This window comes from Mugil cephalus, chromosome 2 (assembly GCF_022458985.1).
Source record: "Mugil cephalus isolate CIBA_MC_2020 chromosome 2, CIBA_Mcephalus_1.1, whole genome shotgun sequence".
In the NCBI taxonomy this organism is placed as follows: Eukaryota; Metazoa; Chordata; class Actinopteri; order Mugiliformes; family Mugilidae; genus Mugil; species Mugil cephalus.
In genome coordinates, this window is record NC_061771.1 from 21945095 (window position 1) to 21961092 (window position 15998).

At 41.6% G+C, this 15998-nt stretch overlaps 1 protein-coding gene across 1 annotated transcript in view; it reads left to right on the forward strand.

Moving 5' to 3' along the window:
* The first annotated feature begins 1275 nt into the window (after window positions 1-1275).
* Window positions 1276-15998, forward strand: part of mad1l1 (mitotic arrest deficient 1 like 1) — a 55023-nt gene continuing 40300 nt past the window's right edge. The window contains exons 1-11 of the mRNA XM_047578918.1: window positions 1276-1425; window positions 1937-2091; window positions 2179-2319; window positions 2432-2611; window positions 2688-2812; window positions 2926-3007; window positions 3613-3743; window positions 4308-4422; window positions 5151-5212; window positions 12399-12485; window positions 13214-13358. Coding sequence (XP_047434874.1) covers window positions 1948-2091; window positions 2179-2319; window positions 2432-2611; window positions 2688-2812; window positions 2926-3007; window positions 3613-3743; window positions 4308-4422; window positions 5151-5212; window positions 12399-12485; window positions 13214-13358 — 1212 coding nt within the window. The 5' untranslated portion in view covers window positions 1276-1425; window positions 1937-1947. The remainder of the gene's footprint in view (window positions 1426-1936; window positions 2092-2178; window positions 2320-2431; window positions 2612-2687; window positions 2813-2925; window positions 3008-3612; window positions 3744-4307; window positions 4423-5150; window positions 5213-12398; window positions 12486-13213; window positions 13359-15998) is intronic.

Sequence of the window (15998 nt, forward strand, 5' to 3'; positions counted from 1 at the left end):
AAATAGTTTATTTCGTGTCGTTTCATGGCTTGACTGCCATCACCGAGATGGCGCCGCCAGTGCCACGCTCGGACTCATATTCTGTAATGCCAGTGCAAAATGAATGCCATCAGTGCCAGACTATTCCTCTGTGCATGTGCAGAAATTAATGGAGAGCCAATCACAGCTTACAGCTTGTGCTAAAGCACATATTAGGTGCTATGTTTGAGCTGTCCTCATGTGCACCTGTACCAGACCAGTGTCCCTGACCGCGCATTGTAAAATGTAAACCGATAAATGGAGCAGTGCTGCTCTCTGGGGGACAAATCCTGCTAATACATATTTCATGTCGGAGAATTTACACACTTCCTCGTAAATACAGGTGGTCAGACTAATGAAAAACACAAATCATGTACAGTCATTTTTGTGTGCTGTTTTTCTTTTGATTCTATCCACTAAATGAGTTTATAAAGGTTAAATATGGTCTTGCCTCTGCATGAAAACAAATGAAAAAATTTTGTTTCACAGAAGAAGCAGGGGTTTAATAGAATTAGAATTAGAAATACCTTTATTTGTCCTGCAATAGGGACATTGCAGTTTGCTACGGCATATATAAGGGCAGAAAAATAACAAGAGCAAAGAGTGAACTGCATAAAAGTTAAGTTAAGGTGTGCATAGTTTTGCAGGTACAATGAATCTAAGCATCTTCTCCACTCACTTCACTGTACAGAACAAAACGCTTGTTGATTTTCAGATTCTTAGCTTAGTTAAGTTTATTTCGCTTTTTCTATCAAACAAAACAATTCAAAAAAAGGAAACAAAACAATCACACACGAATGGACATAATGAACATAAATAACGCAAATTGAAAAATAAAGTAAACATAAACTGAGAATTACATATTGAATTTGTAAATTGCTGCTGCTTTTTATTTAGTTATTATTTTTTTATTTATGTTTTTGTTCCCTTTTTAACCGTTTGATAATATTTGTTTATTTTTAGGATGCCCTTTACCACCTGGAAATTAACTTCATTAGCTAAAGCTGCCCTGTTTACTGACAGTTTGTACAGTTGATTAATAGGGATTGTCCACGTCACAATAAACTAATAAAGTAAAGTAAAATAATATTCTACATACCCGAAAAGGAGTGGGAGGTAGCACAGGCTTCAATAGATTCAATAGGGATCAGTGTCAGGCTGCGACCTGCTCCGGAGCAGGATGTTATTTACTGCCCCCGTCAGTGGTTCTAATGTTGTGGCTGATCGGTGTACGCTCCAAGGTAACGGGCGCTGTCGCGATATTTTACGACGTCACGCGATACTACATTCGTCTCATTCGAGCTCAACTGGAGGGATTTCTGCAACTGACATGCTAACATGCTAGCAGCGCCGAGATAACTTATCAGCAACTAACCTGCCGCTCTTCACAAACAACTCCGCTACGAGGTGAGGTCTTATGCTTCCATACGACATCCATATGCTAACATTTTTGTTATTATTAGCTCGCTAGCACCTTTTAAACTGCTGTGGACCAGGGTCAGGTTCAGTGTAACTTGTGTAGCTTATAGGCGAGGACGACAGTTAAAGTCGCAGTTTAAACTATGAAGTGGCACAGTGGCCTTTTAATGTAAATATTATTGGCAGCTGGTAAAGTTAGATAACTTATTTTTCCATTTTTGTCTGTTTTTTAAATTATTTTTGTGGTTAACTATGGACATTAGCCGCTTTGTAAACATTGAAATGTGTGCGGAGTTATTAAAGAGTTATTCAAGGTTATTTATTTTCACTGAGTACACAGAGAAGAGCAAAATATTCTTATATATTTTAATATTGAAATATATCAACAGTGGTATTTAACTGTCAGGGTAAGTTGAGGTTTCATTGCTGAACGTGAAAGTGTAATATATACGACTTGTTCCTCATACCGTGCACTTTTCATTTCTTTCCTGCAACCCAGCGAGTCTCAAGATGGATTTAGAGGATGACACCACTGTGCTCACAACCCTGAAGTCCTTCAATTCCTTCCTCAGCTGTCCCGAGCAGCCCCAGAGGCTGTCACAGCTGTCGGCGGGGACCGGGAACCTGCAGAGTCAGTACAAGCGCAGCATGGAGGTACACGGAGACCATTAAATAGTTAGCGGATTTCAAAGTGTCATCAACGCGCTGTGCACAGACTAATCTGTCATCCCGTTGTTTCAGCTTTTGGAAGCGGCGGAGAGGGTCCAGTCGAAGAATCGCTTTCTGCAGTTGGACCAGGAAAAGAAACAGATGGAGCTCAGTCACAAAAGAGCTCGAATCGAGCTGGAGAGGTCAGCTTCCGACAGCGCCCGAGACTTGGAGGTAGTTATGTGCTTTTTACTCGCTCTGTAGCGCGTGTGTTTTACTCCGTCCCAGCCTCACCCGGGGAATCCAAAGTGAACCACGAGCATAAATCTGGTTTCTTACGTTACAGCACGAGGTGGATCGGAACCAGGTGCTTCTGGGGAGAATAAAGAAGTTGGAAGAGAGGGAGACGGAAGCGACTAAGCAACTGTCTGAGCAGGTGGAGGCAAACCGTGCTCTCCGTAAGAACATGGAGGGTCTGAATAAAAAACTGGAGGAACGGGATACGAAACTGAATACAGCTAACCAGGTATAGATTCTATTCTAAAAATGTCTCTTATCTTATTTTGGGCTTACTTTCTGAACTTACTGTAATCTGTTCCCAGACCATCAGTTCTTTGAAGGATGAGATCAGAGAGCTGAAGCAGAAGATTCAAAACCAAGACTTGACCATATCCAGTCAAACCCTCGAAAGCCAGGAGCTACAGGAACAGCTAGATTTACAACGCAGGTGCATAAACACACACACACACGCAGACCACCACTGTTTCTAATGGATGTTGAGCTGTACTGCATGAGATAACTACTGACCCCACACTTCTGTCTGATTGGTGTTATTATCAGGAAGTATCAGGAAATCTCTCAGCTCTGCCAGAGTCTCCAGGCTGCACAGTCTTCGTGCTCGCAGCATGTAATCAAGATTAAGGTACATTGAGCACATTTTGCACTACTTCTGGCCATTATGGGAGAAGAGTTTGTCTGTCATGCAGAAACTGTGGTCACAAGCCTCAGTCCACATTTCATAGATTGAGAGATTCTTTCATTGAAACGGTCACAATATAATGTGATAAATAATGTGTTTATCATCTACATGGCTTTTTTTTTTGTAGTAAATGTCAAGTGTAGGGATAATGGTATCTGCTGAGCCCCCACCTAATACTCAGTTTACACATTGTACATTGATACTGAAAATCATAGACATTGATTTATTATTTATTTATAACGTACCCAGCAATATACACCTCATGTGAGCTGTATGTAAGTCTTGTCTTCCACATATAGTTGAAACAATCTTTTTCAGCCAATACAATGAGTGTCCTATGTAGCTTATTATTGTTTAATCTGCTGGACATCTTGATATTCTGGTCTCAGTTGAATTTTCATCTGCTTTGTTTTAAATTATATAATGTGGATTTAGTCTTACATATGTAACGACTATAGCAGAGCACTGAATGCCTCTGCAGTGGGCTGGATATACTATATCTATACTATGCTTTTGTTTGGCTAATTTCTTACTTTCTCTTCATGTAGGAGTTGGAGAGGCGTCTTTCCCTCCAGGAGCAAGACGTTGCCATTGTGAAGACTGTGAAGTCAGAGGTGGCCAGAGTTCCAGATCTGGAAAAGGAGCTGAAGCACCTCAGAGAAGACAACGCCTTTCTAAGGTGAATGCATATTTAGATTATAATACACTTTACGCTCTGGGTTTGGTACTTTACAGTAGACATTTACTTGTTTTTAATTCGTCAAACCTAGAACAACTTAACATTGACATTTCGATTGTCTTCCGGTTTCAGTTTCATCTTCCAGTTTCATTTTTTTCTTCTTCTGAGTGGTGGGAAAAAAACAAAAACAATCTGTGCTTATTTATCCTACTCCGTCATATCAGATCCCTTTTAGACGAAAACTATGCAACCTAGGCCTCTAGTGTAAGGACTATTTTATCTGCTTTTATGTGTAGTTAGTTATTTCAGTACATTAGAACAAAGTTTTTAAGCACAGAGTCTGAATATCATTAGAGCTCTGAAGTATACTATTGCTTTGGATGACTTAATTACAGTGTCCATGGAGCATTTACATAGGTAAAGGCTCTAGTCCCGTCTGACTGGGCCTTTGTTGCATGTCATTCCCTGCTCTATTTATTTTCTGCAGCTACCTAATAAAGCAAAATAACAACAACAAAAAAAAAGCACAGAGTCCCGTGTTAATTTTGTTGCTGCTGTGTCCAGGGAGAGTAGAGAGAACTGCAGCCTGTTGAAAGAGGAGGTGGAGGGATTACGAAGGAAGCTGGAGAGGATGGAGAAAACCAAAGAAGAGCTGGTCAATATGGAACTGGAGAAGGAGGTAAAGTCACCCCGTTAACATTTTAATATTTACATCCAATATGCAACAGAGATATTAGTAGAGGTTATGATTTAACTGAGCTTGCATGATGTGTTTGCAGGTCAGAATAATAGGAATCTGTTCACTGATGTTGGACGTATTGACAGAATTTATTTTAAACTGCATGAACACGGAAAGTGGCTTTAAGTGCATAATCCAATACAACAGGATTATATTTATGTGGGTTCCATTTTTTTTTTTTTTAATTAAATTAGTAGAAATATATATATGTTGTATTTTTGCATTTGCATTGTCTTTGCATTTTCTACAGAGTTTATTTGAGGCCCTTTATGTTCATTAACATCAACAAGCCTTTTATTTGTTCTGAGTGTCTGTGTCCCACGCAAAACCACAAGCTGTGCACAGTTAGCGGCTCGTGATCCGTCACCCAGCAGTTTTCTTTCTGCCAGATAGGATACGTAGAGCTACTGCTCAAGTGACTGATGGTATCACGCAGATGACACCGTTTTCTGGAAAGTGCTGTTATTTATTAGAGGAAATATGTTAATTTTATGGTAAAGTTATTTTGCTTTGACTCATTTATGTTGCAGTTATTCTTAAAGGTGATAATGTTGAGCCTTCAGCTCGTGTACTTATATTTTTTCCCCTCTGCACTTCAACGCTGAATCACAAGAGAACGTTTCTTATTTTCGTTTTTTTCATCTTGACTCTTTTTCATTGATTTTTAGAGGCTGGCTGAGAAGCTCCAAGCCTGGGAAAACCTTGGACAATCTACAGGACTCAACATAAGGTCAGACACTGTATGAAAGTGCATAATGTGTCAGAAAAAGAAAAAAAAAATTGATGTGTATGCATGGGTTTTTTTCCCCCCATCTTTGCCTTATAACTCTAATGAAATATGAAGAACGGCCACTAGGTGGAGCTGTGGTCACCCCAAACAAATGTGCCTCATCATTGTGGATTGATTACACCAGTGTGCACAGTTGTCCGTGTGTTTGATACCTGCTTGGGTGTGCGCAGAGCGTGTTTCCCGCGTTCAGTCAAAAACGGGTAATGACAGGATGATTGCACGTTTCCTTGTGACCAGTGGAGCAAATCTGATGGATTATAAACATTGGAGACCTGTCCATTGCATGCATGCATACATGCACGCACGCACACCGTTTTCTTTGTGATTAACTCTGGCTGTGATGTCAACAGAATGTTTAATGGGACAAATTCACGCGGCGTATCCGGCTTAAGGCTTTATTTTAGTCGTGTGTAATGTTGAGGAACCTGACAACGTTTATTAAACTCACAGTTATTTAAAAGTCTCGGAAGGATAATAGGAATGTAATACTAATCTCAGGTTAATATGTACAATGATTTAGTTGAGCTGTCCATCATTTTTTTTTTTTTTTTTGAAAACCTGAGACTGTCTCTGACGCATAATAAACTGGATTTTAGTGGTTTCAAATTTCAACTCTGCATTACAGTGCTGTTGACTTGAAAACAAATAGATCTGTTGCACATGTATGGCTTCCAAAGGGCAGCCACACATGTGAGGTTCACGCCGTTCACATCTAAAGGTTAATGCATCCTGCGAATAAACATCTCGAAACCCCTTTAAGCACATCTCGCTGTTTAGTAAATCTCCAAATTACCTGTCAAGATGTTTTTTTTTCGCAGTCCTTTGTGGTGGAGTCACATGTGAGTGTGAGGGTGTTTCATTCAGCAATTTGTTCACCTTTGCTGGTCTCGGGTGTGTAACGGCGCTGTGTGTGTGTGTGTGTAAATTGGTATCGACGTGGATTTGTGCATTAGTGGTATATGGTAATTGCCTTGTAGACTATTAAATTCTCATTATTCCATAATTGTACCGGAGTAAGTCTTGGCATGTGTGTCATTGTCAAAGTTTTTATGAGGAAATTTGAGAATCCTGAAGTATGTGAATATGGGCCGGTGCCTTTGTTGGCAGAAATGATCAGCAGTTTTCAGACAAAAGGGAAACTGATGATAATGAAGTAAATAAATCAATGATAACATCTAACGGGGCTTTTACGATGAGTTGACTCTGAAACTATTGCTGCAATGCAGACCCTATGCAGGCCCTACGCAGGCCCTAGCCCCGTAACTAACATGCACCTCCCTAGAAATGTAACTATGCCACAAGGGCTGTGATTGGTCCACTTGCTAGTACCGTTGTTCCTCTTTAGTGTTTCTGGCTGCTTCTCCATCAACGCAATTTTAGGATAGACGGTGTGCATTGACGTCACTGCTGGCTGGGGCCACGCCCCCCTGAGTGACAAAAACACAGTGAACTGTATCAGTAAATACAGTGAGACCAGGAAAAATGTGGGTTATCAGATCAAGTTAAGGACCATTGGACTCGACAATGATCCATATGAACTAGTATGGATTTGGAAAAATGGATTAGACTCAGTTTAAGTTAGTTTAAGTTAGTTTTAGGTCATTTCAGTTATGATAAATGTAGCTAAATGGTAAGAGCTTTACTGAGAAGTAATATTAGCCATATAATACTGTAGCATCCGACCGGACGTTAAAAGCATTCTGTTTATTATCCAATTGTGTTATTTATTGTTGTAACTGAAATAGTTAGTCGTCCGTAACTACGCCAAAACAACAACATGCACACACGTATCTAACAGCCCTCCAGAATGTAACATAAGAAGTAACTTAAGGTCTGACTCCATCAAAAAATACAGCATAAAGTGATATTACCTGACACTAAATGTGAACCACAACACCAGGTTTCTGTGCCTGGATTCTCGTTGCTTTTTCCTAATGCAGCGATCCATTTACTTCCTCTTTTCTTTGGTGGATGTCTGTAAAAATATATCTCCAACTGCTTTTCAGAGCTGTTGGTTCAACCAATCTCACAGCAGCTCTTCCCCATTTTTTAAAGCCTGTGATTCAAACTAATACTGCTAATCTCAACGCTTAACTTTGTGCCACTCAGTGGCCGTAACCATGGAGACTTCGCTTGCTGTGAGGTCACGTGCACACCCTCCATTGATTGTTTTGTGTCAATAAAGCTGGAGCACGTGGAGGAAACGTAAACTGAGGAGGTTCTGAGATGCAAACATTTGTACGACTCGTCTTTGGCGAAATTTCACAGTAAGTTCCAGTTGAAACGTGATGAGAGAGAAGCAGGAAGTTGAAACACAAAATTAACCTGACTGGCAAAAGAGGTCCACTAGTGTTTGAATGGCGTTTTTACAAAGTATAAATGACTTGCACCGGTGTAAACTACGGCATCTATGTCCTGTAGTTCCTAAAAGAGTCTGTAGGTCACGCTAACATCAGAGTAGAGCTGTCTGCTCAGAGTGAAACCTGTCTCTTTTTCTTCTTTTTTTTTACTAAATATGAAATAATTAAAGAGCGGCTGTGTTGGAGCACACCAGGGTGTATTTGTATCATTGATTTTACATATTGTAACCTTTTCTGTCAGTTGACATTTCATGTTGATCATTAGTGTGGGGTGAAGAGAATACGTAGTGAAGCAGTTGTTAACGAGGTGTAGCTAATTGGTGTAGGTTTTGTGTCCTGCAACCCAGGATTTGATTTGTGTTTGCCAGTAAAAAAAAAAATCACTTTTGGACGGAGAAGAACCTTCCCACACAAGAAAAGAAGCGTGGCCGCCTGGTGAAGTAGATGAGCCTCAAAGCCACAGCTTGAGTTTGGCTGCAGCTCGTCATTTCCTCTCCTTCTGTTAAACTGTTTGTTAACCTTGCGCCGGCTCGCCTGTCCGTCCATGTGGTTGACGATTGGAGAATAAAACCGACAGAAATGGAAAATGAAAATATTATCTTCAAATTAGGCTGTTGAAGCGCAGCTGATGAAAATAAATGGTTTTCCACTTTCGCCGAGCGCCGAGGCTGTTTTTCTGCACGTACAGTGCGTCTCATATTCTTTCCTGCTGGAGGACAGTTGTGTATTGGATTGTAGCGGCTGCTTCACACTGAGTGTTACAAATGTAAGCGTTTGTGTGCCATATATGGGCTTCTCGATGCCGCTCCCCACTGATTCCGACTTTTTATTTTGATATATATTTTTATATCTCCTCTTCCCACGATCCCCCAGGTAAAAGGTTTGGTCTTACATCTTGTGAAAGCGAAAGATTTTTTTTCTCTCAACGATCTTAAGGTGCAGTCCATACGCAGCACAGCTGTGAACATGAAGAATGTTAACGCTCAACGGCTCTCAACTCATTGTAACTCACTAAAATACGTCCAAACCGTTTGATCGATGTCAGACGTGGACAGTGTCCGTCCATCAGGGGGGGAACGGGTCACGATGAGCAATGTCTCTCTTCTTGACTGTTGAAATTATTATGTAAGAGAATTACTGATCCACTGCTGTTGGTTCCCTGCTTAAAGCGTCACGGCTGCGCCATGACGCTTTAAGCAGGACGTCGACTAGCTGACGTTCACGTGACTAAAACAACACGGATGGCTCAGAGACGGTCAGGGGTCTTAGACGCTTTTCAGGCCAAGGACCAAAGGACCAAACTGATGCAGAGATTAAGCAGGGACCCCCCTACCTACTATATGTGTTTTATATTAAACTCAGCCTAGTGCATGTATCCTACATCATACATCATCATGTATGTTCATTTTTTTGTTTCAAACACGTGCAGTACCTTCCATAACCTAACTGGTAACAAACATAGCTAAATGTAGGGTCAGTGAATCACCACTGTTGAAGAGAAAGAGTCACAACAAAAGTACTATAAGTCAATTAATGACTTCACCTGCTGTGACACAGAGAAGAAGAAGTTTGAAGTGGGCGCCGGCCGATAGCTGCCCACGTTCGAGCTTCACAGAAAAGCCTCCACAGCTTCTTTTGTGAGAGACCCTACAACATCAGGTCAATAACGCAGATTTCATTGTTGCAAAGCATCACTTTCTGCTGTGTTTTTATGCGATGACGTCACACGTACTCGACTTTCACCGCATATTCGTCGACTTAAATGAATACAAAGTCGTTCAGCACCTGTTCCCCGCTGTTAGACGCTAAATAACTTCATGGGGGGAAAAAAAAAAAAAAAACAAGCGATTGGAAATCTCCCTCTACGCCATAAGCTGTGGTTCGCTATCGTGTATCATTTTATTGACTGAACAAATGAAACGATGAGTAGGTTAATTGATGGTAAGAATGAGGGACGTGAATTTTTAAACCGATCAGAGATCAAGTTGAGCACGGAGCCGAAGTCGATCGTTTGTGTTTGTTTTATGGCTGTTTTAAACCCGAAACCAAACACTGAAGTCTGTCACTAAACATGTCAGCTGTCTGGAAGTTCTTTGCAGAACTGAGAAGAGATTTCTGTTGTTTAGATTTATAATGCTGGTCTTGGCGTGTCCTTCCTGCTAACGGTCGTTAAGGTAGTTATTTGTTTATTTAAAATGTGCGCACACTTCTAAGTGTTTTGTGATGAGGGAAGTTAGCATTCTCCTTTTGACTCACCTTTTAGTTTTTTTTTCCCATTAAATTTGCACAACAAAGAAGTCTTTAAATGTAAATTGAAATGATAACCTTTTGAGGAATAGCTTGGAAGCAGGATTATTTATTTATTTAGCAACGCGCTGCAGAGCTGTTCACTGTCGAGCAAGGACTTTGAAGTTTATTATTCTTAATACAGTTGCCCGGCGCTTGTGTGATCCAGGAGAATACGAGTAGATATTACACAGGTCTTCATGAATCACCAGGGAAAGAAATTAAGTTTATTTAAAAACATGCAAAAACAAAACCAACTGATCAGATATTGGCCCCAAACTCAGTGTTATTTGAAGGTTCCCAAAGCAAACTGTAAACCTCATAAATAACTTTTAATTATAATTATTATAATTATAAATATAATAATTTAATTATAATAAAAAGTCTTTTGTTTCTGATTGGAAATTCTGACTTCTTAAATCAATTAATACACTATAACCCCCCTAAACTAATCTGAGATAATAAAGTCATACAAACAATTGCTGCTACCGCCACGATGGCAGGATGTGTCTGTTTGGGAATTGTTCCCCTCATCACCTGCTTGTTGTCTGACATCACGGTGTAAACTGCATGAATACAAAGTAGTGCATAAAAAGCAGATCATTTTACTCGAGCGGACTGTTTTGTGGGAATGTTTGTGTACGTTTACCAAGGAGGTTATAGTTTGACTTTGTGGCCGTGCTGTGCCTGGAGCAGACGACCGTATAATGAGATCCATGATGAGGAAACGTCAGCTGCAACAAGCAGGAGGAAAACCTCAGGACACAAAGTGATCAGAGGTTTTGGCTCAGAGGAATTATTTGTACTTACATTTTACCTATTTGTTTTGAAACTTTAAATGTTAAGGCACGAGATTGAAAATGTACGTATGTGCACTCATCAGACACAACATTATGACCACCTCCCTAATGTTGTGTATGTGCATCCGAAACTTTGTATGACTCATCAGAGAGCGGACGTCTGGCAACACGATGTTGTTAGTGGCCTCTGTGAATCATCGCACGGATACGTTTGGGATCTAGTGCATTTGGAGGCTATTTCATGTTTGTTTTTGTTTTTTTTTTTACTTGTTTTTGTGTGTGTCTGTGTCAGGCTGCCTCTTGCTGGGGATGGCTGCTGCCATCAAGGAGTGTCATTGCTGTGGGGTGGAGGTGTCTTGTCTGGTTTAAGTGGGGGGTTCATGTCTAACATCCACATGAATGAGTGACAGGTCCAAACGTTTCCCAGCAGAACACTGAATTGTCACAAGATGGTCAAAGTCATTCACTTCTGCTGTCAGTGGTTTTAATGTTGTGGCTGATTGGTGTATGTTACAGCCTTGAAAGCAACAAATAGATGTGTAGATGTTTGTTTACCTGAGACACAGTTGTATGAGGATGTTACCAGGGCCTGTAATCACACTTCTTAACCACTCGGCCAACATTTTCTGTTGCTGGGTAAAAAAAAACGAGGTTCAGAATCACAGTTTGAACAATTCTCATAAAATGATGAAAAGTGCAAGAAGTGTCAACCTGATATTTAAAATGAGATATGGAAAATAGCAGGAGATCACTGGAGCTGACAGGGAACATTGAATTGTCACAAGATGGTCAATGTCATTCACTTCTCCTGTCAGTGGTTATAATGTTGTGGCTGATAGGTGTCCGATCAAAGGGAAACCACAGCGAGTTCCCTTTTTAAACTGGACTCACAACACTCCCAAAGTGCATTTGCTCTTGACAGGGTTGCACCTCATTCGTGTTTACAACACTCACCCAATCACACGTAGCGAACCTGTTATTTGCAACATCAACAGACATGACTTTCTCATAAACTGCAAAAAAAAACCTCAGAAAACCAGGCTCCTGTACAATTTCAGGAGAAGGCTAATCCCTCTTTGCTCGGGGCAACGCGGAATTGCCTACTTTGGGTACCATGGTAATTCCCATCATACGATTCACATAACACTAAACTAAATATTTCAGTCATGAAATGATTTCCACACCTAAAGCTCCACAGCCTGAAGCTTTGTTGGTGGTAAGTTATGTTGATGTTCCCCTCCACGTTATATAAGCGTAGCACCTGAACGCGTTTGCAACGCCGTCCCCCTTAGCTTCTTTCACAAAGTAATAATGGCATTAATGTTTAGCACAGATCCATGGCTGGACCCAGGATTGTGACCGTCTTCATTGTTCCCCGTCCCATTTTGCGTTTGTGCGCGTTTTGGAACCTGTCAATCGGCGCCATAGAGTGGATTTGTTTTGTAGAGCAGTGGCCAGTATTTAGCCGACTATCCTGCTCCCATCTGTCCCTCTGCCGCTCGTGTCATTTTATTTCCAGTCTCCCCACTGGCCGACTAACAAAAGAATATGGAAACGCTGCTGTTTTCATCTCCTCCTCCGTCCGTTCTGCCCCCTCAGTCATATTGGCTTTTCATTGTGTCCGTCTCTCTTTCTGTGTGTGTTGTGTTTTTAACTGATCTGTGCTGTGTCTGTCTGCAGGAAACCAGAGGATCTGTCTAGGGAGGTGATTCAGATCCAGCAGAGAGAAATTGCGCTGAAAGAGCAGAACTACACACTCAACAGCCGGTAACACACACACACACGCACACACACACTACCTCGCTGACAAAATCCCTTTCCTTCCCTTCAGACCTATTTCTCTCATTCCGTCTGCATGCGCTCCTCTCTTCCCTCACGTATCTATTAGAGCGTATCTCTGAGAAGTCCTTAATTGTCACAAAGTTAATTAAACCGGTCCTGATTCCGATAGCACTCCTGACAGTAACCACTGGCGTGTGTATGCGTGAGAGATTGTGAGTGCGAGAGAGGGAGTTCGCTAATTAAACTTGTCCTGTTTAGACAGAGGTGTTTCTGTGGGGAGGCTCTGCACGCGTCCTCTGGTATGTTCATGCTGCGGCTCAGTCCAGCTAAGAAAGCTTTCATTAAACTAACAGGCGTTGTCTGTTCTGCCGAGCGTATTGGGCTCATTATGAATTATTAGAAACGGCAGAACGTGCTGGATGTTTTTAGGGGACAGAGCTCGCCGTTTAATTATCGCCTCGCACTGTAATTATTGTCCTATTGATCAGACCTGGAACAAATCTGTCGCAAATGATTTCGAGGCCGTTGTCTGGGAATTATTTGCTGTCAGTCAGGTAAGTTGTTAGGGGCTGTTATTCTGAATCGACCATGAATTGCTTTTCCGCTATTGTCTGAACGTCTGGCGCTAATCGCCCTTTATCCCTCTTTTTCCTGCGCTCTGTTATTAACACGCACGCGCTACACACACCTATTCATTTCTCCCGTTGTGTCAGCGTGAGGAGCGTGGAGCGCTCGCAGTCGGAGCTCCGTGCGGAGCTGACGCAGCAGCGCAGCAGGACCCTGGAGGAGCAGAAGAAGAGAGAGACCCAGGACGGCCTGGTCCGGCGACTGCAGAAGCGAGTGCTGTTGTTAACCAAGGTAACCCGACGATCAAAGAAGCGCTCGAACGCTGACACGTCGGCGAGTAATCGCTCCCTCACAACGTGACCTTCAGCCGTCGCCCAGTGGCAGAACTTTACATTAAATGCTCTGGGAGTGAAGTCAGGACTCGAATCCCAGGGCCAGCGTAGAATTCCTAATCTTGCCGTGTGTTATCTGTCTCGCTTCCACTTCCTCTGCAGTTCTCGCTAGAGCCCTCTGTGGTATTGATTTTTTTTTTTTTACTCTGTGTAATTCCCTAGATCATCATGCTCAGTCTCTTAGTACACAAATCAGACACACACGCACCAGCAGAAGCAGTCAGGGTTAAAGGGATGCTTTCAATATGACTTGACTGGAGAATGTTTCAGCGGAGGCTGCCTGTGCTCGCAGAGAGTGTGGATAATTGCGGTTTATCATCCAGTCGCATTGTATTTTAAAAGATATCTGATGCACTTGTTGCTGAATCCCCTTTTATTTATTCAGTCATAGCTGCTGAGCATTTTAATTTCATATCTGGCAAATATTCCTAACGCTAAATTACCTTAATGACCGTATTTGCATATTAATGACTCCTTAACCAGTAATATTTCCAACTGCCCAAGTGTGTTTAGTCTTTTATTCATCATTTTTCTTTCAATCATTTAGTATAATTTAAAAAAAAACACAGGATACTAATGGATTACATTTGGTCTGACTGCAGCGAGACAATGCTTTTATTGTTTATTGCAGTGGTATCAATTCTAATAGCGAGGAATTATTGATATTATTTTATGTCTGAAAGTAACATTTCAGTAGTTTCACTGTTTCAGAGGTTACATTGATCAAGCATAAAATTATAACCACCTTCATAATAATGTGTAGGTCTTCTTCTCCATTGTGAAGCTCAAACTCATGCATGTGTAAACGTTGAAGACATCCTGCATCTGATAAACCTTTGAAATCATAAACACTTGCACATTCATAGCCTGGATTTTACATCGAGCAGAGGGCGCCCGTGTTGTTTGAAGAATATCCAGTGTCTAACGTTGCTCACCTGGGGAAGAGACGGCAGAAGGCTGCGCTATGGGAAGGCGGCAAATTGAGGGGAAAGTCAGTGTGTTGCCCTGAACAACGTTCTGCTGGGAGAAGTTGAGTGTTGGCGTTCATATGTATGCACCGCGACACCTCTTCTTAGGAAGAGTATTCCCCGGTGTCAGCCTCATTCTGTAGAATAACACACCCTGCCACACCACATGACATGACAAAGAGATCAAGTTGTTGACGTGAGAGCCCTGCAGACTCCCCAAGATCATAGCCTCTCAAGCATCGGATGTGTTGGAAATATAAACTGTGTTCATAAAGGTCTCACCTGCCCAACGTCCTGCACAGGCCTTAGAACAGGCGTGTCAAACTCATTTTAGTTCAAGGGCCACATTTAGCCAAATTTGATCTCAATGGGGCCGGACCAGTAACACAACAGCTTATTAACTGGTAAATAACGACAACTCCAAATGTTTCCCTTTGCTTTAGTGCAGAAAAGTACAGCTACATGTGATGAACAACTGTGAATTTCTTAAGAAGTGCAAGATGCAAGTGCAATTTCTTATTTTATCAAATATTTTCAGCTGAAATCTTCAGTGTAATTTTTGCAAATTTATCCCACGGGCCAGATTGGACCCTCTGGCGGGCCAGTTTTGGCCCCCGGGCCTTATGTTTGACATCTCTGCCTAAGAAGATCTCCTGCTACCAGACCTTCAGAGGAGTCCACGCCTCCACTGGTCAAAGCTGTTTCGGTGACACAAGTGGGACCTACAGAGTATTAGGCAGCTGGTTTTAATCAGTGTGTAGTGGCTTTGCTCTGCTACACTTAGACAGCGCCATTGAGAGGAGAACACATTTTATTTCTTACACATCTTGGGTTCTTCCGGTTTTTCCACTGAAATGAATCCACCTGTCTTTGCCACAAGGCTGTGTTTCCTTTAAGCCACATTGAGCCACTCGGATATTTGGTTCCTCACACTCTTTTGTGGGACAGAGTCGCTCGGCCCATTAGAGGCACAGCCGCGGCTTCACGCACTAGATAAAACCGTTGACACAAAAGCAATTTCCAAGAAATGGATGATGAAAGAAGTAATGACGGTTTTATCACTCCGTCCTCCCCCCTCCCTGTTTGTTTGTGTGTTTTTAAATTGAGAGTTTTTATCAGAGAAAAAGCGCTGACAGATTTTTGATTAAGATTGAGTGAATTTCTTTGCACGTTAATGGTCGGCAAACAGCCAAAGGGCTCGCTGGTCTGTACTGGGAACAAACGCGTGTACACTCTGACCTCTAAACGTGTTTGTACCTTTTTTTTTCCATTTACTTCTGTTCGCTCCGTCTTCCTGTTCTGTCTGAGGAGGATCTCACAGGATGTATTAAGCTGTTGGGTAATATTGTGTGACAAATGAAAAATCTCCTGAGCCAAAACAAATAATGTTTACTCAACTATTTTTTTTTTTTTAATTGGTTTTAAATCAACTTGACGCTTGTCATTTTTTTTTAATGGATTAGTCTGAATAGTGTTATCAGGCATTGTTTTTCTCATTCTAGCCTATGAGCTAATGCGACATCCAGGAATTACAAGCAGCTTCTGAGCCGTTCTCAAAAAGCATCACCTCT